The sequence below is a fragment of the Apiospora phragmitis genome, assembly GCF_038363925.1.
Source record: "Apiospora phragmitis strain CBS 135458 chromosome Unknown utg000013l:1.0-2965645.0:1.0-2969333.0, whole genome shotgun sequence".
Classification (NCBI taxonomy): domain Eukaryota; kingdom Fungi; phylum Ascomycota; class Sordariomycetes; order Amphisphaeriales; family Apiosporaceae; genus Apiospora; species Apiospora phragmitis.
In genome coordinates this window covers 2,541,521-2,566,975 of record NW_027117413.1, presented here as the reverse complement: position 1 = coordinate 2,566,975, position 25,455 = coordinate 2,541,521, and the positions used below count along the sequence as shown (strand labels likewise).

Genomic DNA, 25,455 nt, shown 5'->3' with positions numbered 1-25,455 from the left:
ATAATGTGTAAATCAAATGGGGACAGATCCTTCAATTCCCTGTTTCCCTCCATGTCGTCCTCGAGTAACATCGAAATGAGGTCTTCCAGAGATTGTGAGGCTCCATGCCGGTCCGTGGAGGAGGCCCTCAGTAACTGGAAAGTGTGTTTTGAATCAGCGTCCCACAGGCCAAGGTCACATGGCAGGTCCCCAACATCTCTAGCCAAGAAAACAGCGGAGGGTTGTTACAGGACAAGGTGGCCAAGCAATCGACACAAAAGGCCCACGAGGCAAGGCGAATAACTTGTTCACGACGGATGAATAGCTGCCAGTCGTCTTGTTCTTGGGAGAGATTGTGCCGGCAAGCAACAAAATTGCAGGCTCCTCATGGCGTCTACCAGGGTCGGCAACCGTTCCCTCATGGCCAGGCGCTGCATGGCGGAGTCGCCTGACAGAAGAGTATTCAGACCGTACATGAGAAGAGCAGCTTGGCAAAGCTGGATGGCCTCCGAAAGGTTGTTGATTACCGATGGCGGCGGCGGCAGGTGGTCAAGGAACGTCCGTAGCTGGCTGAAGACGTAGGAGTCTGCCAGATAGTAGAGTTTCCGGGCTTCAGTGATGTGCTCAGGCCCGTGTCCTGGGCGGTACGAATAAGTGGCTCCCGTCAGAGCGACAACCATGAGTAAAGGCAAAGACGCTTCCTCGAGAGCAAAGGTGGGCCAGTGAATGACTGGGTAACGATAGTGTCGTTTGCGACAGAACATCACGGCAAAGCTGTGTACGTTGGAAACAGTGAAGAAGTGACGAAAGCCGCTAGGGTGGAATAAAGCCCGCCTAGAGCATTCGGTGGAGCTGGCATGGGCGGTAACCTCCAATTCCAAGAGGTCGAGCCTAGTTGCGAGGTGGTCCTCCTGGCTCTGAGGGGATTGAAAGAGGAAGGCGCCGAGAAGGTTCTGCTCTTCCGTATCGTAAAGCCCACCCAATTCCAAGGGTCCGAGATCAGTCTGGCCATCTTCGAATGGCAGTAAGAGCATAGGGTCGATGTAGTCGACTATGGTGTCGCCCGGGGCCGGAGGCACACAGGTTGGCCCGACGAGAGCACCATCTGGCTCTTCGCCCACAGCCTTTTCGGTGATGAAATCCTGTTTCTCGTCTGTGTATTTGAGTAAAAAGGATAACGGAACATGGTTGTGGCTGCTACGATCTGGCGAGTCAGCTGTCTCCCGAGGCTCAGCGGGCTGCCAGTGAGTTGCGTCGGTGCAGTACCGACTGAAAGTGCAGTCGAGCTTCCGAGAGGCGCAGCGGTCGCAGGGGTGACCAGCATTACAGTGCACCTTCACCCGCGAGCACTGGTCACAAGACCTGGTCTTCCGGCCGCGCTTCTTGGTGCGTAATGTGCGGTTCCCCCTTTTAAGGCAGCATTTGGCGTGTCGGCGGGCGCCGTCGGCGCGAGCAAAGGTAGCAGAGCAGAATGGACATTGACGGCTGCTACGCAAGCGATGAGCGGCGTCGTCGGCAACAGGCAGCTGGCAGACTGTGCAGGACGTCATGTCTCATGCGTCGGCATTGCGCAAGCTCATCCTGAGCCGAAGTGTAAGGACCACCGACAATGGCCGTTCTGCATGGTGAGAGGGCATTGGATAAAACAGGGGAATGAGCGAGGAGTGTTTTTCCCGAGGGCAGAATTGAGACGCTAACCCAGCGCTTCGGTAGTTTACCGCTAACGTACCGTTTCAGAACCTATAATGCACTGTGCTTTCGGTGCCGTTTGCCGGCTTTTATACAGTGTATCTTGACCCCGGCACATTGCGTCACTAGTACCGCTGGGGTCCCCGTACTATCTTTCAGGAGGTGGGTCTTGAATGTGTGAATATCCCGATGGCTCTGCTTACGCAGTCTACCCGTGGCAGAGGCTCTTCCCCGTTCTTTTTTGGAAACATAGTCTTTTACTCATTCCCTACTATTTTGAAGTCGTCATCTAAAGTAAACCACGATGATGACCCCGAAAATAGCAAGTCGTAGGTGCCCCTGAAACGAGAACCAACGTAATTTCACGAGACTAACAAGCCAAAAGTAGTTTGTCCTTCACTTGCGGTCAAGACACACATATATCGCCCAGGAAGTCGATTACTATTAGGTCCATGTGTGAGGACTATCTCCAATACCACACGACTTCGGCAACAGGATCCGCCGAGACGTACGGGACCTAGTCCTCTCCCCTCAACTACAGCACTTTCTACCGAGTCGAAGCCTACCAGCGTCATCGACTATGCCCTGTAAGAACTTTCCATGCCCTGAGAGATTTCGGATCCGCTCGAGACGAGCTCGCAAGCTAACCGACGAACAAAGAACAACACTAGACCAGCTCGTGGCCTGGTCACGCAACGGCTCCATGTGGCCCCTGACCTTTGCCCTCGCCTGTTGCGGCATCGAGATGATGCACGCCTCGATGCCGCGGTATGACCAGGACCGGCTGGGCCTCATCTTCCGCGCGTCGCCGCGCCAGGCCGACGTCATGATCGTCGCGGGCACGGTGACCAACAAGATGGCGTCGGCGGTCCGGCAGTGCTACGACCAGATGCCTGACCCCAAGTGGGTCATCAGCATGGGCACCTGCGCCAACGGCGGCGGCTACTACCACTACAGCTACAGCGTCGTGCGCGGCGTCGACCGCATCCTGCTCGTCGACATCTACGTGCCCGGCTGCCCGCCGACGGCCGAGGCGCTTCTGTACGGCGTCTTTCAGCTGCAGCGGAAGATCCGGAAGGCCAAGACGACGCGGATGTGGTACCGGAAATAGGGGAAACGTCTAGGAGGGTGAGTGCTCAGGAGGGGAGAGACGGAGGAGAAATACATGAAGGAGAGGGATAGAGGAGGGACATGAAAAAACGGTAGCAAGATTGTTTAGGTCACCTACTTACTTATCAAAGCTATAGTTAAAACACCGCCACCGTTTTTTTTTCGTCGAATGCAATGCACCTTTTGACCTGACCAAGCTCAGGGCACCGATCTCGTTTGTCCTCATCACTCCAATATCCACACCTGCTTGGCTGCAACTGCGCCTGCCGGGTCCGGGTCTTCGAATAGCAGGCGGAAGCCGAGCTCGTCAGAAATGGCCTTCTTAAAAGCTGTGATTTCTCCTTCTTGTTCCATGCTAACCAGATGACTTGTCTTAGTATCACAGCCTACTAGCCATTTCCAACGAAAGTACCGAGGACAGGTTGTCTCGTGATTGGTCGCCGTCATCCGCGATTGCCTTTGGGGCCATCCGTCGTACTCGATGAAAGATAGATCTGCTCCTAATGGCCTGGTCTAGCCGGCAATGTTCTTCGCCCCTTCCGTTTCTTCCTTCAACCACCATGTAACCTTTGAGTAGAGACGGGCCACGCATGGGGTTTATTTCTTATATGTGAGGGTAAATTGCTGCGGCGTGAATCTTTCGTTCTTTCGTTTTTGTTTGTTTGAACCTGGCACTGATTGGAATCTCGGATAAGTGACAAATTATATTTATGCCACAAGCTTTAAGCTAAGCGTAAACTCCTGACGGCGAGAGCCCCCGTTGATCAGTCATTCGCTTATCTCCGCAAGGGTCAGGCTGGGGGTCTGGGCACCAACGACAGTGTCTCCACAATGAGATCCCAAATCTGTATTAGTGTTAGTGGCATTGACGGCGACGTGCTAGCTTTGCACGCCATCTCGATAAAGTACAACATAGATGGAGGGTGACAAACAACCTTGTCTACCGGCTACGTCGGGACTTGGGTATTTTCCGAGGTATGGTGACCCCATTTATCCAATAGATAACAAGCGTCTGTTCCACTTGTTGCCGACCTGCTTATCGTTCCTCTAATTATGTCAGCACTCTTTTAGCAACGTCTTCTTTCTTGAGCGGACGTAAGCCTCATCGACATAAGCTAACATATGTCCTTATCGAATTGATGTTCTTCCACCTCAACTTATATCTCACGCCAAAGCTTCAGATATTTGGCCGAACAACCTGATAACCAGCCCTCCAGGTATTATTTAACGCGCAATCACCAACTCGTCTCCAAGATGGCAGAAACCCGCATAGCCCAGGACGTCATCAAAGCCCTGAACCTCGCCCCCCACCCCGAGAAGGGCTACTACATCGAAACCTTCCGGGACGCCCAAGGCAGCACCGAGCACGCCTCCCACAGCACCTGCATCTACTACCTCCTGGAGGGCGAGGCCGGCCTGTCGCACTGGCACCGCGTGCTCGACGCCGTCGAGGTCTGGCACCACTACGCCGGCGCCCCGATGCGGCTGTCGCTCTCCTGGGACGATGGGAAGCCCGTGCGGGACATCATGCTGGGCAAGGACCTGTGGGCAGGCGAGCGACCCCAGGCCGTGGTGCAGCAGGGGGAGTGGCAGCATGCGCAATGCCTCGGGGACTGGACGTTGGTGGGGTGCACGGTGGCGCCCGCGTTCAAGATGGAGAGCTTTGAGATGGCCAAGGAGGGCTGGGAGCCGCGACAGTCGTAGGGTGCAGAGTGCAACCGACACCTATTAAGGTGCTGACTGGCCACCACCGACCAACAGCACTGAAGGCTTAGACTGGATGCATGTAGTAGTCGGCTGTCCCACAGCCTCTCCACTCATCAGGTAGACTGCGAGACAATACATAAGAGCCGCATATGTTTGTACTGAACTGTAGAAGCAATCTCGTCCACAAGCAGCTGCCTACAAAGAACATTGCACTAGCCTGCTGATGATCTTGTTCAGCATCACGACTCTTGGTTTCGAAACGCCAGCTTGTTTTACTTGCAAGGGGACTTCCGAGTCCTGTGCATATGGCATCAATCTCAAGTTCGAATTTCTGGCCCTGAACCGTCTTGACAGAAAATACAACACCCGCGTAGCACCGAGTCTCGCCAGGGTGCTTATCTATATGTGCGTGGCAGTATTCCATTGATATATCAGCCGTCGAGAGCTGGTCAAGTATTGTCTGACCCACGTTTATTCCTGGCTTCAAGAAAGCGGTCTTCAACGCTTCCCGTGTTGAAAACCTACATAAATATATCACTTTCACCTGGGAGGCGGATCTGATGAATCCCATTATTCTTCCTACCCCGTGCGGAAACCCTAACAGTACTCTACCATTCGAGAGAATGATTCCAGGCAAACCATCAGAGATCGTCTGACAGAGATGCGAGACCACTTACTCGCCACGGCTCATCGATCTTGGTACCATTCCTGGTCCATATAGGAGGCTCAACATCCACGTTTACGAATCTAGTTGACGGAACCTTGCGGGGCCCTACGATAGCAATTTTGTACTAGTAACAGGCGAGTGGCAAGATGTGAGGCACAGTCTGTCCAACAACCTCGTCGTCATTCCTAACAGGTTGCATACGAGCATGTTCGAAGTGATTCGTGGCTGCCTGCTTGATCGACTGCATACTTTTTCTCCCTGCAGAATTGGTGGAAAAGGAGAAGTAATCGCATGTGACAAAGGTGTAGGGTCACCTCGGGCTCTATTGTAGTACATCGCCTGAGCTAGTTGAGGCGGTAAAATGACTCTTGGGGATGGAAGGCCATTGTATAACAGCAGTTTCGCCAAATAAAACTTAAGTATGGACTGCTAGGCTTCGACGTACAGGTCTAGGGAATTAGCCCTTGCGAAACATCGAACTGCCTTGTGGTGGGGTCACCAAGTGCTGCAAGGGATGTTAAATTTTTTATAGTCCCTGATCTGGATCTAAGCTACCGAGAAAGCCCCGGTTATGCGCTATTCATGTAACACGACTCATGTATTTGCATGGTTAAGAGTTGTGGTAGTTAGAATACATGCCTCGGGACAAGCTTTTCATGTCGGAGCCGAACAACCTACTCCATGATGACACTTAGCAGTGATGCCCTGAAGGATCGTGGGCCGTCGCAGGAAAAGTACCAAGAACAGGTTCGTGCACGGGTCGGGTCTCGTGGGGTCCCCGGTAGAAGACTTGCATGTGCATCGATTTGTCCCCTGTAGGTTAGAGGAATGAAGGATTACATAACCCTGGGCTCTGTACCGTGATTCGAGCAGGTACGACGCAAGGTGGGCCTCGTTGGCCTGCTGTGCGCAAATCACATCCAACAGCCAAGTTTCCGCCCAATCTCGGTTTGCTAGAAGCAAGCAAAAGACCGGGCAAAAGAAATGGGAAGGAATGCTTTACTGTTTGTTTCCTGGCATTCCTTCATTCTTCTAGTTGTAGCCAGTAGATTAGCCGGAGTGGTGTGATGCATGGCGTACTCCGTACAATCGGATTTCATGTCAAACGGCTCGACAGCGCTCCCCCACGGTGTGCACACTCCACAGCCAACCCCATGTTGATTGAAGCCAACACCAGCTGGGAGGCGGATACTGACCAATCAGATGTGCGCACTCTAGAAAGGATTTTGGCTCAATGGACCTTCCTCGCTACTCTGGCTTTCCCTGACATGGCCATTTCATGTGATGGCCCCATCTACCATAACCTAGGCAGGTGAGGCACGTAATAGAAATCAACGTAGAATTAATACCCCAGTAGAGGAGGGGTGGTGTAATCGTGTAATGGAGTAACACAAAGGTGAACGTTCTGCGAAAGCATCCATATAAGTATTCAATAGAAGGCATGTATTCAATGGGAGACTTGTATTCAATTGTAGGGATTGCATTCATTACTACCAGAACCCTATACAGACACCCTTACCTACCATGACTGATTCCAACATTTTCTCTCTCACCATCAACCAACTGACTTCAGTCCTCAGTCATTGAGCTTCAACAACACAACTGACTCTTTGCTCGTCGGTTGTCATCATCCATCATCTTCTCTCAACGCCATTTGTTCTTCCCATCCATCACTCGACAAAGCTTTTTTCCGTCAATCAGCGTCACTATGTACTCCATCACGCTCCTTCTGACAGCTGTCTTGGCCTTCGCAGCCATGGCGGCTGCCAACTACACTGAGTACGTGGATGCGTACACCTTCACTCACTGGGGCCAGACCCACGAGGCATCCAAGTTCGACTACGAACTCGCCATGGCCAAGAGTGCCGTCACCCTTCTCAAGTCCCGCCTCGGCGCCGCTGGCGACAACCTCACCGTCCCCCAGACTAAGGCCGATCTCCCCGCCACCGAATCCGCGCTTCACACCACCAAGGCCAACCTCGGCCCCGACGGTCTTCTCAAGCTTCTCCAGCCCGACATCGCCGATGGAAACAAGTACTGGCACGACGTCATTGCCAAGTCGGATGGCGTCAACTGGAAGCCCTCGAACTCCCAAACTGTTTGCTTCATCCCCAGCCTTAGCGCCGTTACCTTTGGTCTCTGGGCTACCTCGGCCGCAGTGGACTCTGTCAACGACGATGTGAACCCCGAGCACTACATCAAGCAAACCTCGACCGGCTCCAACGGGCTCCCCCAGTCCACCGTTCTGGAGGGCTGGGGTGGCGTGGTCACCTACTTCGACATCCAGAACTTCACCGCCCCCGACCATAAGAAGTACCCCTTCCTGCGCCAACTGCCCGACTACCCCGTCCAGGCCGCCGGCCCCAAGGTCTTGAAGGACGGTACCGACACCGCCTTCGGTGTCTTGCATATCGCCGTCAAGGACGTCCAGGACGCCGAGTACGGCGAGGGCTTCGAGGCTCACTCGACCATCTGGTACCCGTCTGGTGCCACCGCGGACCATCTCGAGGCCGAGAGCGAGCACATGGTCAACGAGGTCATCAACCTGGCCATCGATGCCTCAAAGACTCTGAAAGTTCGTGCTCACGCTCGTGCTTTCTAGGAGAGCAATGATATATGGTAAGTGTCCTGATACTTTGTGCTCATATCTCGCATGATTCACTAACCAATGAACCAGTCACTCAAGCTCGTCTAAGAGAGACAATACTCTGCCATCGGTGGCATAGGGTTACGGTGTGGTTGCGAACTCTTGGAAAACATGATTTTCCCCCACAGAGTGATTGCATCTATTAGGCAGATAGTGCGATGGACATAAAGTAGCATCTAATAGACTGGATTGATCAATGAAACTTGATGCTGATGAATATCGATGTATGTCCAATTGGTCCACGTTGATGTTACACTGGATGTGCAGATGGTGGGCCCTCCTGCGGCAGCAAAGCTCCAAACGAAAGTGTTTGCTGTCTTCCAGCTTTTCACTTCCCTTTCTACGCCATCTTGTACACTCTATTGACGGTCGCAGCATCACTTCACTTCCGAAGCAAGAACTCATTCAATTAGTTACCACCTGCAACCCCGGTCAAAAGCCGTTCTCGGACTGTTGAACAAGTTTGATACCCAATTGAGCACCCACGCCATGGGTGTGGACGAGGGGTTTGACATGGTCCCACGCCTAGGGCCTGGTGCTGCGGACACTCTCAAATGGACCCTCTTCATGGAGACGATCAAGGAGCAGTACGCAGATGACGAGCAGGTAAAGATTCGGGAGCACTACATCGAGTTCAAGGAGGGCGAACATCCCACTCTTCCCTTCCATGGACCACACTTTTTACGTTTCAGCTCCAAGATCATGGGTCAAACTGCCTCTGAAACCGATGTTATGACGTACATCCGAGCAGTTGGTCTCTTGGCGGTTAAGACCTTTGGGGGAGAATCCGTCCCTGGTCCGAAGTGGAGGACCAGTACGGATTCTACGACTGGCGAGATATCCAGGATTCTTCCAAAAGCTTCTGGGCGGTAAGTTGGCTGGTTTCAAGATGGTATGTCGCAGGAAAGAGTCATCAAGAACTAATTTACAGGGCAATCTAAAGCTGACAATATCCCGATTTGCCGCCAACGACAATGATTATCCTCTTGGAATCAATGATCCTCTTCTAATTATGAATGCTACATTTTACGAGACACTGGAGATCCCGGCCAAGGGCAAAGGCCTCGTGGCACGATGCAACATCAAAACGCGGGACGCGTATTCTGTGCGAAAAGCCACTCCTCGTGGTGCGCAGCATGAGCCTCGGGGAGCTCAACGGTGTTGTCGCCTCCAAGCTGCGGTCACTGCCGAAAGAGCAACATACGCAATTCCTCCCCCTCCACAACAACTACCCGGGCAAGCACACCTTCACCGGCATCGTCGGGACCAACGCCCTTCCTGCGGCCACGGTGCCGAAGCATGCGGCATCTATCCAGAGATCTGTCGTATCAACCACAGCTGCTTTGCCAACTGCCACAAATACTGGCACGAGGCGCCCGACGACGGGCGGGAGTCGATCCACGCTGTTCGCAACATCTTCGCGGGCGAGGAGCTCACCATCACGTACGATAGGGGCGGTCCCTGTGACATCCTCCAGCCCGGGCTCGAAGCCAGCTTTGACTTTGACTGCAAGTGTGATCTATGTTCCTAGCCGACCGATGAACTTCAACCCGTCGCCGTCCGATCCAGTCGCTGGAGGAACAGATCGGTGACCCCATGGCCATGATGACCCAACCCCTATCCAGCTTGCACGCGTGCCGCACCCGCTCGGCGTTCTTCGGGAAGAGTACCCGGACCCGATCAACACGACCGAGGCGGACACGGCTACAGTGCTCATCCCCCGGCTCTACTACAATGCGCTGAAGATCGTTGTGGCGCACGGAGACCTGGCTCGAGCCCGGGCCTTTGCTGAACGGGGCTACCGTGCCCGCATCGAATGCGAGGGCGAGGACAGTTCGGTGACGCAGAGGGTCAAGGGGCTGATGCAGGGGCCGTCGTCGCACACGTTCTTTGGGGCGTATGGGACGGAGTGGCGGAGTTCGAAGACGGCGCAGCCGAACAGGGAGACGGTTGGGGAGGAGGCGTTTGAGAAGTGGTTTTAGCGGCTATAATGGAGTATGGTGGTGCGTAAGGCATAAAGCTACCATATTTTGCAAGTACAATGCTGAGCTGGGCCAAGGACTTGGTGGACAGCTGAACATGTACACTCGAATATCGTACAAAAGAAAGTCCTTTCTGGAGACAGAGAGTTGGATAGCGGTTTAGTTGGTATGGATGTCATCATTTCCTTCAAGGGCCTAACATGAACTTCAGGTATCTGCTCCTCATGATTATTGTTTAAGATCAGCCCTTTCGAGACCAAAACGAGATAAGAAATTACAGACAGTATCGATTCGTCGGCTCCTGTTAGAGACTGTCTGATTTGGTAGTTGATCATTCGGCATTTTGTTTGATACCTTCGGACTGAACAGTAGAGCTAATCGTGAAGAGCATTTTACTTGTACATCTCAAAGTAGAACCCTATATCGCATACTCCCCGGTTTTCACATATTCACTTCCATGAAGCAACCTGCTTCTCCCTTTGGCACGCCCTGCTTTCGGGTGATAACGACTAGATCTAGTATCGAAACATTGAACCATTCTCACGTGCCCCTTATTACGGGTACATAGTTCTTTCCACTGTAACCCATAGCGCATGCTAGAGTATGCCTTAAGTCGTCTTTGTCAGGGTGCGTGCGGCCTTCGTTACCCCTCGATACGTTCTCACTGGCATCCAACTCGGAGGTGCCATGAGCATCGTAGCTACCTCCCAGCTCCCATCGATGGTCTGGTTTCATGCTACTCTGGCCTGCAGCATCGAGGTACTCTATTGTAGGACGATCGTATACTTCGTGGGGTCCTGGAACGGGCTGAGCTCCTTCTCCAGATCCACCAACCTTGTCACCCCGCTGTGGGCTCTGGCCTCTCATCGGTTGTGTTCCCCAGTCCCCATCTACGGCTCGCATGACCTTGTCGAGGTATCGTTTGATGATCCATACGGCCAGAGAGGTGACCAGGAGGAGCCCGACAACGCCCCCGACGACGGCGCCAATATACTTCGGAGCGAGGTTGTTCTCTGGTGAGCTGGCATTGGTTTGCACGGCGACGAGGGTTACGTACGACGTGGCGGCCGGAACATCGGTAGTCGTCGACAAGGGCCCCGACGGCCCAGTAGTTGGTGGTATGCAGTCATGACCAGTACCGCAAGTGAAGCCTGTGGGGCAGCAGTCCCCCCCTCCCTATGTGGCATTCAGCATTTTGACTTCGCACATCCAAAGAATACAAGTCTGAGGGAGACCTACTTTCAGGACTACAACCTATATAGCCAGGCAATTCACAGGTAGTGGTCACTGAGCCACAAAGATTCCCCGTCATGCACTCGGAGCCACTTGGGTAACAATTACCTCCAACAGATAATGGACATAGTGTGTAGTACATCTCGCAGACTGGTGCGGTTTGGCGCTACATCAGCCTTGTGGATATGTGTCGCTCATCAACATACTGGTAAGGCGGAATCAGAGCTTCTACTCGACTTAAGAAGATGAGAAGGGCCATCACATCATTTCCCCGGGGCTCAAGGAGTGAAAGTGACATCATATATAAATTAGCGCCCACAGAAACGTGAATGTAAGTGGCGAGCATTGCCAGTAATGTAGAGAAGTGAGACAAAGTATGTTGCGGTGAGTGCCAATTTATAAAACGAAATGAGTGAGAAACTAGATTGAGCGGGATTTCATGAATGGCGGTAGTCCAGGAGAGGCTGGCCTACTCAGCGAAAGAGATGTGCCGAGCCTCAGTGGTAGATTGTCACCAATCTCAAGGGACCTGGCTATCAGACGAGGTGTCACAGCAGTGTGGGGTCCAGCGCATTCGACCTGTGAGTGGAATACGTCTTGGGTATCTCAGGATTTAGTTGGTAGATATGGTCTAGTTCCAGCAATGCGTCCTTTGGGGAAATAATGTTCCCGGTTGAAAATGGGCAACAGGTCTTGGTGGAACAGGAGCAAGTCAGAAATAATAATAGCGATGCTGAAATACTGTCGGACGCAGACACTGCAAGTCTACTTCACCGATCAAAGATGGGCAAGCGAAGTAATGTATACTTTTTGTTGATTGGCTCCAAGTGACATATCATGTTATGTAGGCATGTTGGGAAGAACTCGAAGAGTCGAAGAGGGTGGCATCAGGTCAAATCAGAGGAGATTAACGAGACCCCCTCAAGATGTACATGTTCTATAATGGAAACTAATGGGCGTGTGCTGGCGATGCGTAGGTATGGGGGCAGACCAACATTTCCGCTGCTACTACACCACCATGTAAGCTCGGACGGTGCCTTTTTGGGGTCTGCTGTAGTGCTCTGCTTACTCTAGGCTAGGACTGGGAGAATTAGTATGTGAGGGGGCCTCGAGTTATGAGTCAACTACCCCTAGATTTATTATTTCCACGTCCCACTCCAGGGGAGATATGCAACTGCATTTGATCGGGATGCGAAATTGAGGAACATGATTAATATACGTGGAATCTGCTAACATTGATCCGGATGCATGGTGCCGATGTAGGCCCAGGGAGGATCATAGCCATGAAGCTTCTTATCGGTATTGTCCAGGTTGACTAACCACATACCCTCACTGCCAGGACACCTGCAGACCGTAGGAATGCATTGACGAGGCGATGCACTATGGGTAGAAGGACGAGTTAGTACAGACCATGGTAAGACCAACGTCCCACAAGGAGGGAGGAAAGATTAACATACGAAGTCCAGCAGCCACTGGCTGTCGGCTTATCCGTATCTCGGATGGCAATAGAGGTGTTCAATGACACGGGCTTCCCTAATACGAAAGGCAAAACCAAGTTGACGTGGCTTAAAGTCGTGGGCTTCATGTTTATATGTTTGAGGCAAAACTACTCACTGGAGTGTGTCGAAAGGGACATCCAGTAAAGTTAAGTCTGGACTGTCATGTCGACCTATTGGGGGTGACAGCCTCTATCAATATAGATAACATGATTTGGGGCTCTGATTATGACTTTGCGAAGAAATACCTCAACAGTTTTTGAGTGTCTGTTGGTTTGCGATGTTGGTCACAGTAAGCATTCCTCGCAACGGCCAACGCCGCGAACTGCTTGTTGTCTCCCAACCGCGGTGTGAATTCTTCGTATTCCCATGGGACGGTGAGGCAGCCGAAAGGAGGCAGTTGTTTGCCTTCAGAACATCATGATTCAATTAGCGCCAACATCGCATGCGCAAAAGTTCGTCTCTATAACCTCCATAGCATTTTCGCATATTTCTATGGCTTCCTCCGTGTTGCATGTGTATACCAGTGACTGGGCGTAATACAGCAATGCTTCAATGGTCTTTAGACTCTCTGAGCCAAGATGTTGCTTTAGCTCTTCTGTTGTCTTGTGCAAATCGGCGCAGGCGGCCTTGTAGTCACCCTGAAGCAATGTGATCTTGGCCGATGTTACCATGACCGATAGCTCCATGGACTTAAATGAAGGACTCTCCAAAATATCGACGTTGTTGGTCTCAATAGACTTCTTCAGGCGGCCAAGAGCCTTTGCTGAATACCTGTTGCTCGGATGCAACTGTCAGTGTCCAAAGGATCCTAGGCACGCTTCAATAAGTTCCCGCATACCGTATGCTTTGACCTGAAGCACGTAATAGTTTAAGATGTCATCGATTGGCTGATGCCTCGAAACGCGGATGCACTCCTCGTCCATCGGAGTCAGTTCTTTCAGTTGATAGTAAGCTTGGGTATAGTCCCCCACATAACAAAACAGACTGCGTATCGCAGTGATATTTCCCGTCTGATGACTGAGACTTACCCTTCGTCCGTTGAATCACTCGGATTCTCCGCTCGTAAGGTGTTGATTCGTCCCAATATACCATGCAGTTGAGAACTGGCAAGGTCATACCGACCCAGATACGCCTGGGCCAGGGCAGATTCCATATCCAACTCCAGATCCAGAGTCCGTGGTGCATCGCTCACCGCTCCTAAAATATCCCTGCAGTGATCGAAGTGGGCCAAAGCATTCTGGGGAAACCGAGCTTGACACAAAGATTCAAGCCCTACAAGAAAGTATTCTTGAAACTCGTATCGCCAAGATCCGGGCGCGGGTTTGTCATGCCCGTCCTTGCTCCAGTACATTGACATGCGGGTAGGGACGGCTGTTACTTGACGGTCGAAGTCATGAACGAGGTCATGTGTGTCTGTCCGAGACCACACACATGGCCGGACCTCCCTCGGAAGTCTGAGAAACGGCGGTGGCCTCACTGGGGCTGCCCGCGAGAGGCCCAGTTCGGGAGGCCCGGAGCTTCATCTCGGCCAAGCTGACCCGGCGCTCGGGGAGCGGCTTACACTCGAACTTGTGCTACCGATCGAGCTGGAGCCGGCGCGGCGTACCGCGGTACCCAGCGTCGATCCGCTTCTTCTCGTACTCGCCGAAGTCGTCGTTGGCCCATCACTTCGCCTCGGCCTCGAGCAGCGGGCCCGGGAAGAACTCCTCGAGCAAGGGCAATCCCCGGCTGTAGATGGTGTGGAAGTCCATCAGACCGTCCATGACCTTGGGCGCGACGAACTGGCCCTTCTTCTTGAGCGGCAGGTTGCGCATTGCGGGCCCCAGCTCCTTGGCCGCCAGCCATGCATTTTGGAACATGCGGAGGCCGCCGACTGCCAAAAAACACCACGAGTCCCGGAATTCGCGCAGCGCAGCGACGTTGACGAGAAGGGAGAGCCAGAGAACCGATAGGACCGCGTGCGTCATCCGGGTCAGCGCGAAGCCTAGCGGGACGCCGCCGAAAGGCCACACGTTCCAGACTATGGCTTCACGCTGTGGCTGCAAGCCTGGCCGTCGCTTCTTCAGATCTGGCTTTCGCGGCTTCCCCTCCAAGTCTATCTCTTCGGGATCGTCAGGCCTTGAGCGGGAGAGCCAGCTGAACTTCTCCCAGGGACGGCTGGCCCGGGACGGGTGCGGCGCGGCCAGAGATTCGAGGTCCAGACACTTGCCGCAGCCGATGATGATCATGATTTCACGGGCGCAGTTCCCCGATGACAAGGCGTATAATGCGTCGGACTTCTGTCGGCTGGGAAGCTTCTCGCTCGTCCACTCAGGCAGACAGCCACACCACTGCACGAACGCGGTCTCGACGGCCGTGATGAGGAAGACGCTCCAATCGCCCTTGAGCGCCAGCGGGATCGCGGCGATGCCCAGCTGTGCCAGGGTGATGAGAGCACCCACCAAGTGCAGGTAGGTCCAGCTGAACCGCGTCGGCCCGTTCCGGGTCCCGGTCGCCTCGAACACGGTGATCTTGAGCGAGTAGTCGCGGTCCTCGGACGCGAGGCGGCGCGCCTCGCGCGCCTCGAGGTCGCGCAACAGCCGGTCCACGACGAAGCTCTTGCTCTCGCGCGCGTAGCCGGTGTCGAGGTTGACGACCCTGCACGGGTAGTCGGGCGGGGCATGAGGCGGCCGTCGCCGAGGACGTCGATCAGGCCCATAAAGGCGTACGCGATGCAGCCGAAGGAGATTCACACGGGGACGTAGGGTTTGCCGGTCCCTTGAGCGAAGGCTTTCTGTACGACGTCGCCGCCGATGATTAGTAGTATCGAGGCAATGTCCGTTGGGTTATACCACTGCGCCGCTAACTCCTCCTGAACCGTCGGCGACGGCTCATTTCCACTTCCGGATGCTCTGCCATGGAGCAAATACGATAATATCGGCATCCTAACTAAGAAAGGAGTGATACAGGAGTATGCAGAAATATGGATCAGCTAGATGACAGGAGAGGAATGAATATTGATAGTATTACGTGAGCACTGGACTCGAAACTACTTACGCTTTTAAACTGTGTTGCGCTGCATTGTGCTGGGATACGCGGTATGGAAGTTGATTGTCGTGTTTGCTCAGGATTGGGGGAAATCCTGGGTATGCCGGCAAACTGTTTCAGCGAATCAGCCTGGTGAACCTATTGCTGGCGCAGCCGCTGCATGACGGCTGCACGTCGTACGGCGAGGATGTTTTTCCAGCTTCGAAAGTCACGGCGAGTACCCGGAGCACTGAACAATCCAAGGCTGTCGCCAAGTCTGTTGGAATGAACGCAACCATATCACACTGAGCTTTCATCCTTGGTGCGTAATTAACCAGTAGTTCTCCTTTGTGCGCCTAACTATTTGGTCGGGTGGCAGTTTCAGGGGTCGCGGGGCATCTCAGTACACCTTGGGTACCCGGTACACAGGGGCGAATACCTCGGTCCAGGTGGCACGCGACAGGCAAACATGGGAAAACTGCAAAATACAACGGACCACCGGACCTTGAGCGCCAATCATATAGCGATATAGTACAGGGGCGTCTTGATGGTGGTCCTCTGTCCACCCCATCTGGCGCGATCCTGCTTGACATAAGTCGGGACTCCATCTTACATTAGAGGTCGCGTCCAGGTGGCGTAGTGGTAACGCCGACTTGGCTGCACTGTGCGTGCAAATTCGATGCCAACGACCCAGCTAGTGAACAGCTGCCATAATCAACTGCACATCTTTGGATATGGAGCCAGGCGTTTATCCCTGTGTCGAAACATCCGAGCAAAACCCGGACCGTGTCTACCTCCTTTTGAGCAGAGTACCATTTACATGTCAGCTACTATTCCCTTGATGGCAAAATCACTGCTTGCGGTAAAGCAATACTCTCTATGAATATTAAACTGAAAAAACAACGTAGCGGGATCAGCGCACTCACCATCGAAGGGCTATGGCAACCTCAACAAGAGGTGAGGCTTGGAAATCTTAACAAAAACGGCTGATGCGACGTTGGAATAAAGACTAAAATGTCTAAACTTATAGATAGAAGCTAAACTTAAACTAAACACCTTAACCACTTAGCTATCCTATTATATAAGTAGCTACTTAAATTAATTATTAATAAGCGAAGCCTTTTAACCCCTTTTTTATATATAAGTTAATATTTAACCTTTTTAATAATTAAAGGATATTATTAAGATCGTTATTTTTTATTTTATTTTTATTTTAACCTTTAAATTCGCTATTTAACGTGCTATTTTCACTATATAAGCTAACGAGTTAAAACGTGTAGCTATTAAAAGATTTAAAGTACCTCGAATTACTTTAAGAGATAAAATTAAGGGTAGACTAACTCGAAGCGAGCTTAAAGAGTTCGTTAAAACTTTTTTTTCGCTTAAAAGAAATATTTTAAAACTTAAGCTTTTTAATAAACATAACTACGCTTTACTTTGAAATATAACGTATTTTACTTATTTATTATCCGGTTATTTAAAATAAACTAACGGGCTTTACCCTTTAAAATTTATTAAGTAAAGAGATTTATTACTCGGTATCTTAAATTAAAAACTATATTAATTATAACGATAAACTTTTAATATGTTTATTATATATTTAAAAAGAATATCTAGCTTTTTTTCTTTATTTTAAAGTAAGATTATATTAAAAACATTCTCGCTTAATTTATTTATAATATAGATAAAATTAATAATATTTATTAAATAAGCTTTCGTACGTACGTACTAGTACCGGGTTTAATCTAGGTTATATCGTTATATTTTATTATTTATATTTACTTTTAGTACGAGCTGCGAGGGGCATCGTATACCCCTTTTTATAAAATAGAAAAGGGGTTCGTACGCGTAGGTACGTAGCACCCTTTTTAAAGTAGTATAGAAAACCTTAGTTTTTATTATTTTAATATTAGCAGTTTTTGTTTTAATAATAAACTTAGCTAGCTCCTTTTTTTAAGACGAGTCTTCCTTTAATAAGGGTTTTATACGAATGGGTTACGCTAATCCGGTATTCGGTGCTTATTTAAGTCGTATAGGTAATATTATACCTTTTTAACGTTAATTTTATTAAGTAGTAAATCTTTTTAATTAATTATTTTAATTATTTAAAAGTAATAATAATAATAGGTACGGCGTCGTATATTTAAATACGTTATACCTCGTTAAGGAAAAAGATATCTCTCTTTTTTCCTTTTATTTCTTTTCCCCTATTTTTACTCGTCGTACGAGTCTAGTCTTTCGACGTACGCTTTTATGCGTACGGTTAACCTATTAATTAATATTAGTTATTTAAAGGTTTTATTTAGAGATTTCTTAGTGAAGGCGTTTATAGGGTTATCTCGGCCGTCGACTAAGTAGATTTTCGAGATCTCCCTTTTTTATACGATTTTCGGAGTAATATAATATTAATTATTAGTCTTTTTTCGTTCGTTGTTCTTAGTTTAACTAAATATTTATAAAGTAATTTCGAGTTTATATAAAAGATTATTAATACTTCTTAAAATTTAAAGCTTTATATAATTCTTTTAAGTATAGTATTAATTATAATACCGTTATTAATACCGGAGATTATATCGTATAATTCGTTAATTAATACGTTTCGAGTAATTCTCTTATATTTCGTTAAGTTTTAATAAATAAGATTACTTTAAATCTCGAACTAATCCTTTATATAGCTAAGCTTTTAGCTTAATATAACTAGGTATCCGAGCTAAGAACTCAGGTCTTTATTATTCGCGAAAGAACCGTCGGTAAAGATATATATCTTTATACGGTAGAGATTTAATAAGATATATCTCAAGCCGCGTGTTAGATTTTAAATCTATTAATTAATCCGTATATTTAAGCTTTTAAAATTTTTATTTTTTAAGGTCCGTATTTAAGCGGCGATAAATAAGTTATACGCTATATTTAACGTATCCCACAAGCGAATATCCTATATAAACGAATGTTCTATTCTTTTATACCCCTTTTAATAAAATATAAATTAATTTCACTATAACGTATTTAAAATATTAAAATTAATCGGAATCCTTATTTCTAAATATTTCTATATTATTCTAATAAGTACGCGTATTATACCCGGGCTCTCCGTAAATTTTATAGCGTTATAAGCGTGTCTTAAACGTTCTTATATAACTACTCCTCCGACGCGATTCGTTTTATAACTATTTATTAACGTCCTTTTAAAACTGTAAATCTTTTTTAGCTTATATATAAAGTAATCCTTTATTTTATAACCGTTTCTTTTTCGTACGGCGGCGCCGGCTAAATATTTTATTTACTTTTCGAAGTGTCGCGTTTTTACCTTTTAAAAAAGTAACTCGGTATATAATATACGTTATAACCTTTACGATTTAGTTAAAACTAATTAAAATAGACGTCGAAAAGTTATTTTAATATTGTACGATACGGTTTCGAACGTATTCGGTTTAGGATTAAGCTTTAATCGGGTTGTTTAAAGTTTTTAATTTTTAAAGAAGAGGTAAGCCGGAAGACGTCCCCGGAGGTATTAAAATATGTAGTTTTATATCTAATTATAAAATAATATATTCCGGATTGTACGGAACAAATCCTGTCCTTCGAAAGCCTCCTCGTATATTCGAAACGGTGAAAATCGTCTAGAACGCTTTTAAAAACGCTAGTAAGAAATCCTTTTTTAAGATATAAGTAATATGCGCCCGTATAAAATATTTAATTTCTTTCCCGTACACCCTTTTTAATATACGAAAATAATTAATATTAAAAGGTTAGAGCTTATACGATAAATAAGAAAGTATATAAAGTATAATAATCAAGTTCTCTTTATAATAGAGCTCGAAAGTTATTAAGTAGTAACTTTCGTGGCAATCTAAGACTAAAAGGCGATAATAACCCTTCGTACAAGACCTGGTATATTAATTAAAGTATCGAATCCAGTCCTCGCCTCTTTTATTCGTAATTTAGCTATTTTTAATAATTACGATCACCTAGTCCTTCGATAATAGGCTGTTTTCGTACTAGGAAAAGAGGTACGTTTTCCGGGTAAAGATGATGTATAGAGGGATAGCGTAACCGTATAATCCGACGCCCTAAATAATTATAACCTATTCCCGGTTCTTTTACTATATTACCCTAGGCTTTCCGCGTCGATCGGAAGTGGTTACGACTATTTCGGACGAAATTTAACCTATAAAAAAACCGGTCTCGTTAAAGTTATAAATATCCTCCTTTTAAATCCCGTACTTATAAATTATATTCCGTACGAGGGTAAACCACGCGCGATACGCGCCGGGATCTTCGTAAAGGACTTTTTAATAATCGATTCTTCGGTTAAAACGCGTCCGGAGGTCTGGTTATCGTCGTACGAAATTAAAGGCCTAATTAACGCCGACGCGTCTCGCGTCGCGTAAACTAAGTAATCGATTCGTTATATCTTTTATATTACTTAGCCGGGGAAGAAACGATCGCGTATTTAAATTAATAATATATCGAATAATCGTATCTTTTTCGGAATTTAGAAGCTTTCGAGAATTCGTAAATATTTCGCGTCGTATAGGTTAGCCATTTCGTCTACGCTGTAAGGTTTTTAATAGGACGTAATAAATTAATGCAGCTTTTCATACGCTTAAAGTTAAGTCTTCCTGGAGCGCTTAAAGCGCTAGAATTATATTACTTTCTTTTTAAAGTTGTGGCATTTTCGGACGTAAAAGAATATAAAAAAAGGTTGAGGCTATAAAGAAATTTATAAAAGTGGGATATTCGCTTATATAGGATATTCGCTTGTAGGATACGTTAATTAATAAATAAAAGCTGAATATATTCCTTTTATACGTTAAGAAATATATTACTAGTTTTTATTAATAGTTTTCGAATCGATAAGCTTTAATTAGTTAGCTTATTTCTTTTATTTTAAAAAGATATTATACGATTTTAATTAAATTTTACTTCCGTTAAACTCGATTAACGTATTTTCGGTTAAGATACTCTTTAATTTTATACGGAATTATTTTTTTATTAGCTTTTCTTCCTCTTTTTAAGAAAAAGGGGCTATAACGAAGTTGAACGTATCGTCGGTCTATGTTATTATAATGTCGAAAGTGTCCGGTTTTTTCGTAATAAATAATAAGTAGGCGTTATATATTAAAATTATTATTTTTTAATTTTATACGTAGTAATTATAATACGTTTTAAACTAATAAAGTCCCGACTCTATTAGTTCGTATAGAGGTAATACGATTTAAAATAACGTCCTTTCGAAATATTAAGTTTTTAACTTTATTAATAAACGTATGTAAACTATTCGGTTTAATTTATTATATAATTAAGTATACGTTTATATAATATCGCGTAAGTCGTTTTATATATTAAAATTTCGGATTAAAGTAAGTTTAAAGGCTAATAAAAGTTTTTAATTTATCTTTTAAATTATTAATGATTAAGTTAAAATAACCTTTTTTTATATCTTCGTAACCTTATATTACGAGCTTAAATTTCTCGTATAGCTTAGTAGTTTTACCCTTAATTTCTCGTACGAGCCTTATCTTAAAAATTCTTTAGCCGGTATACTTACCCGGTCGAATTAAATAAATTTATAAACTCTTTATATAACGAGATTATTAATCTCTTCAGCATTAAAGTTTTAAAATAGATATTTAAACGAGGTAATAACGCCGTTTTATTAAAGTTTAATTATTAAGTCCTAATTTTTTTATTCCTTTTAAATAAGAAATACGGCGGTTAAAGCGTTTCGGAGTAGATATTTTCTAGGTTATCCCCGGCTACGTTATACGGGAGCTACCGTAATTTCCTCGGTTATCGGTTCTCCGGCCTCTTCTTAGTAATACGGCTTAATTTAAATTATTCGAAAGGCTTTCGAGTCGTTTAAAATATTTACCCGGATTATACGGTTTTTAATAGTTACTATATTATATAGTTCGGTTTATTCTTTTCTTTCTCGCTAAACTAGGAATTTATTTCGGAGCGGGAATATTAAGATACTATAGATAGCCGGTCCGTTCCGAGTATTTAAAGCTCGGTAAACCTCGATATTCGCACGTATTTTCCGGAGTATTTTTATTACTTTCCGTACAGCTTTTCTTCGTACCTAGATCTCTAGTAATAATAATAAGTTCTTATCGATACGAAGGTATATTCCGAATATAAGTAAGGTAGGTATTAAGCCGTCGGGGCTAGCCGTATCGTTTAAAGCTTTAATAACTATTTAAAGTATTATTTTAATATTTATTCGATAACCGACATCCTTTTATAAGATACCGAAGGCTCTACGTAGCGGAACATATACTCGTTTAATTTTATTTATTACTTAATAAGCTTCGAGAAGTATTTATTTATAAGTAATTCTTATTATTTATATATAGTTTCGAAATTGTTATTAAAAGTACGTACTCGGATTATATAAGATATAATTAAAGGGTTTTTAATATACGTATATTTAATATTTATAAAAGGTATCTTTAAATATTTTATACGCTAAGCGAATATAGGAATATAACCGCTTAAAAAAACGTACTCGTATCGATTACGTAAAGTACGTTTTATTTATTAATATAAATAACGTTTATAATAATTTCGTTATTAAAATTAGATTCGTTTTATAACGAGAATTTGAAACTTTATAACGCCGGATTATGCGATTAATATTAAGAGTAAAACTTTTAAATTTCGTTAAGAATAGTAAAATTAACGTCGGTATTGCCGGCGTTTTTTAAAAATATATAAAGCTTTTTTATACAAGGGTGTTTAAACCGTTAACAAAGGTATTAAAACTATTGTTTAATAAAATATAACGTCGTTTTTATACGGCCGGTATTAAAAAACAGGTGTCCTTATTTTTTAGTTATAAATAATATTTTACCGTTCTTTCGTATAATAAGATTAAAGATATTATTATAATACGCTTTAAGCCGGTCGGCGTTATATAATAAAAACAAGAAAGGGTTATAATATTTAAAATATAATACTTAATTACCTTTAATCGGCTCTATACGTCGATTATTTTAATTAACGAAATAAGTTTTAAGCTTTCGAATCTAATCTCGGCGCTCCCCGGGTTTTAATCGATTCGTACGTTTAAGTACTCTCGTATATAAGCTTTTATTTAAGGCTTTCCGATTATCGAAAGCAAGGCGGCGCCGGTATCTTAAAGCTCTCTTTAATAAGTTTAATTATATAAGCTATTAAGGTTAAATTAATCGGTTTATACGATAGTTTTCGAAAAATAAATATCCTCGTTAATAAATTAATAATAAAACGCGGCGTCTAGTAAATAAATAATACTTTATCGTGCGTTTTTCGGATTAAAGTAATCGTACTCTTTTTCGTCGTTTTTTAGCTCCTCTTTTTTCTTTTCTTAGTTTCGAACGAAATCCTCGTATTCGTTTTAAATAAAAAGTTCTTATTTAATATTATTATACGCTTAAAAGTATTAAGTTATTATACGAGTTCGCTTTTCGATTAAATAGTTTATTAATTAATAGCCTTATTTATAATAGATTTAGTAAGTTCTTCGTTCGAACTACTAGATTTTATACGATGACTTAAGTCGAGACGTGTTTATAAATCGCTAGTTTTTATTTTACCCGAATAATCGGTTATTATATAGTAATTTATTATTATAAAATAATTAATTTCTTCTCGTATAGTTATTTATAAACCGTTTATTAATTAAATATATATTTATAGCCGGGTCTCGATATAATTCCTTCGTTAAATATTGTTTCGAGAGCCTCTAATCTATTATTATACTTAATAATACGCGAAGGTTTAAAAATAGCGCTTCGTATATTAACTTTTAATTAATAAAAGCCGGTATAAGCTCTAGAACTCCTTGGTAAACTCGTATAATTAAGGTATAAAAAGCGATCTCTCCTTTAAATCTTATTTTAAGGGCTCGTTATACGCATTAAAGTTTATTTAACGTACCTCACAAGCGAGTTACGTATATAAGCGAGCTGCGCACTTTTAATTAACTTTTCTTTTTTAATAAATATAAAACTAAAAAATAAAGAAAAATGGTTTAATTTAATATTTTAAGCGTTTTAAAATAACTTGAAATTAAGTATACGAAAAACTATAACGATATATTATATCTTAGAATCGACGTTACGTAGCCGACGACGCGGAATTCGATCACGATCTAAAATCTTTACAAACTTTTAAAAGCTTTTTAATTTTAAAAAGGAATTAATTATTCGATATATTATTAATTTAAATATACGATCGTTTCTTCCCCGGTTAAGTAATTTAAAAGATATAACGAATTAATTATTTAGTTTACGTAACGCGAGACGGGTCGATATTAATTAAGCTTTTAACTTTATATGATAATAATTAAACTTTTAAATACGTTTTAACCGAAAAATTAATTATTAAAAATTTTTTTATAAAGATTTTAACGCGTATCGCGTATAATTTATTTTTATATAAAATATAATTAATAAATATAGCATATAAAAAGAGGATATATATAACTTTAACGAGACCGGGTTTTTTATCAGCTAAATCTCGTTCGAAATAATCTTAACCACTTTTAATTAACGCGGAAAGCTTAAGGTAATATAATAAGAGAACCGAGAATAAGTTATAATTATTCAAGGCGTTAAATTAAATAGTTACGCCATTCTTTTATATATTATTTTTATTAAGAAAACGTACCTGTTTTCTTAATATAAAAATAGCTTATTATCGAAAAATTAAGTAGTTATAATTATAAAACATAACTAAATTACGAATAAAAAAAGCGAGGACTAGATTAAATACTTTAATTAATATACTAGGTTTTATATAAAGGGTCGTTATCGTCTCTTAGTCTTAGACGGCTACGAAAACCATTACTCGATAGCATTAGAGCTTTATTATAAAAAGAACTCGATTATTATACTTTATATACCTTCTTATTTATTATATAAACTCTAGCCTCTTAGTATTAGTTATTTTTATATATTCAAAAAGGCGTACGAGAAAGAAATTAAAGGTTTTATACGGGCGTATATTACTTATATCTTTAAGGAGGACTTTTTATTAACTTTTTTAAAAGCGTTCTAGGCGATTTTTACCGTTTTAAATATATAAAAAAGCTTTTAAAAGATAGGACTTATCTCGTATAATCCGGAATATATTATTTTATAATTAAATATAAAGCTACACATTTTAACACTTTTAGGGACGTTTTCCGGCCTATTTATCCCTTAAAAATTAAAACCCTTAAATAACTCGATTAAAGCCTAGTCTTAAACCGAATACGTTCGAAACCGTATTATATAATATTAAAATAACTTTTCGATATTTATTTTAATTAGCTTTAATTAAATTATAAAGGTTATAACGTAAGTTATATACCGAGTTATGTTTTTAAAAAGTAAAAACGCGACACTTCGAAACGTAAATAAAATACTTAGCCGGCGCCGCCGTACGAAAAATAAACGGCTATAAGATAGAGGATCATTTCGTATATAAATAAATAAAAACCTATAATTTTAAAAGGATATTAATAGATAGTTATAAAACGAATCGCGTCGGAGGAGTGGTTATACGAGGACGTTTAAGACATGCTTATAGCGCTATAAAATTTACGGAGAGCCCGGGCATAATACGCGTACTTATTAGAATAATATAAAAACCTTTAAAAATAATAATTATTAATATATTTAATTAGTTTTAAACGTTAGAATTAAAATAATTTATAACTTATAAAGCTTAATAATAAAAAATGCGTAGCTCGCTTATATACGCAGCTCGCTTATAAAGTATATTAATAGGATTTCTAAAATTATTAGAATAGTAGGAACTAAGGTTTTTTATATTATTTTAAAAAGGGTGTTACGTACCTATTCGTACGAACCCCTTTCCTATTTCATTAAGAGGGGTATACGATGCCCCTCGTAGCTAGTATTAAAGATAGATATGAATAATAGAATAAGAACGATTAAACCTCGA

The 25,455-nt window shown here is 44.2% G+C and overlaps 8 protein-coding genes across 8 annotated transcripts; 5 read left to right on the top strand and 3 right to left on the bottom strand.

Moving 5' to 3' along the window:
- Positions 1–287: 287 nt before the first annotated feature.
- Positions 288–1,529, bottom strand: PG994_014499 (uncharacterized protein; the record flags this gene model as incomplete). The annotated part of the gene is made up of 1 exon (XM_066865908.1): positions 288–1,529. One exon carries the CDS (start codon positions 1,527–1,529, stop codon positions 288–290), a length of 1,242 nt encoding a protein of 413 aa, XP_066709037.1.
- Positions 1,530–2,248: 719 nt separating this feature from the next.
- Positions 2,249–2,779, top strand: PG994_014498 (uncharacterized protein; the record flags this gene model as incomplete). The annotated part of the gene is made up of 1 exon (XM_066865907.1): positions 2,249–2,779. The coding sequence occupies one exon, from the start codon at positions 2,249–2,251 to the stop codon at positions 2,777–2,779; it is 531 nt and encodes a 176-aa protein (XP_066709036.1).
- A 1,253-nt stretch (positions 2,780–4,032) lies between these two features.
- Positions 4,033–4,482, top strand: PG994_014497 (cupin family protein; the record flags this gene model as incomplete). The annotated part of the gene is made up of 1 exon (XM_066865906.1): positions 4,033–4,482. One exon carries the CDS (start codon positions 4,033–4,035, stop codon positions 4,480–4,482), a length of 450 nt encoding a protein of 149 aa, XP_066709035.1.
- Positions 4,483–6,860: 2,378 nt separating this feature from the next.
- On the top strand, positions 6,861–7,847 carry PG994_014496 (uncharacterized protein; the record flags this gene model as incomplete). Its single annotated transcript, XM_066865905.1, has 2 exons — positions 6,861–7,727; positions 7,830–7,847. The coding sequence occupies 2 exons, from the start codon at positions 6,861–6,863 to the stop codon at positions 7,845–7,847; spliced, it is 885 nt and encodes a 294-aa protein (XP_066709034.1).
- A 441-nt stretch (positions 7,848–8,288) lies between these two features.
- PG994_014495 (uncharacterized protein) lies at positions 8,289–9,781 on the top strand (the record flags this gene model as incomplete). The annotated part of the gene is made up of 4 exons (XM_066865904.1): positions 8,289–8,595; positions 8,645–8,691; positions 8,731–9,322; positions 9,510–9,781. 4 exons carry the CDS (start codon positions 8,289–8,291, stop codon positions 9,779–9,781), a joined length of 1,218 nt encoding a protein of 405 aa, XP_066709033.1.
- Positions 9,782–10,468: 687 nt separating this feature from the next.
- On the top strand, positions 10,469–10,801 carry PG994_014494 (uncharacterized protein; the record flags this gene model as incomplete). Its single annotated transcript, XM_066865903.1, has 1 exon — positions 10,469–10,801. One exon carries the CDS (start codon positions 10,469–10,471, stop codon positions 10,799–10,801), a length of 333 nt encoding a protein of 110 aa, XP_066709032.1.
- A 2,134-nt stretch (positions 10,802–12,935) lies between these two features.
- PG994_014493 (uncharacterized protein) lies at positions 12,936–14,036 on the bottom strand (the record flags this gene model as incomplete). Its single annotated transcript, XM_066865902.1, has 4 exons — positions 12,936–13,301; positions 13,352–13,364; positions 13,542–13,721; positions 13,945–14,036. The coding sequence occupies 4 exons, from the start codon at positions 14,034–14,036 to the stop codon at positions 12,936–12,938; spliced, it is 651 nt and encodes a 216-aa protein (XP_066709031.1).
- Positions 14,037–14,177: 141 nt separating this feature from the next.
- On the bottom strand, positions 14,178–15,436 carry PG994_014492 (uncharacterized protein; the record flags this gene model as incomplete). Its single annotated transcript, XM_066865901.1, has 2 exons — positions 14,178–15,150; positions 15,246–15,436. 2 exons carry the CDS (start codon positions 15,434–15,436, stop codon positions 14,178–14,180), a joined length of 1,164 nt encoding a protein of 387 aa, XP_066709030.1.
- Between the last annotated feature and the right edge of the window lie 10,019 nt (positions 15,437–25,455).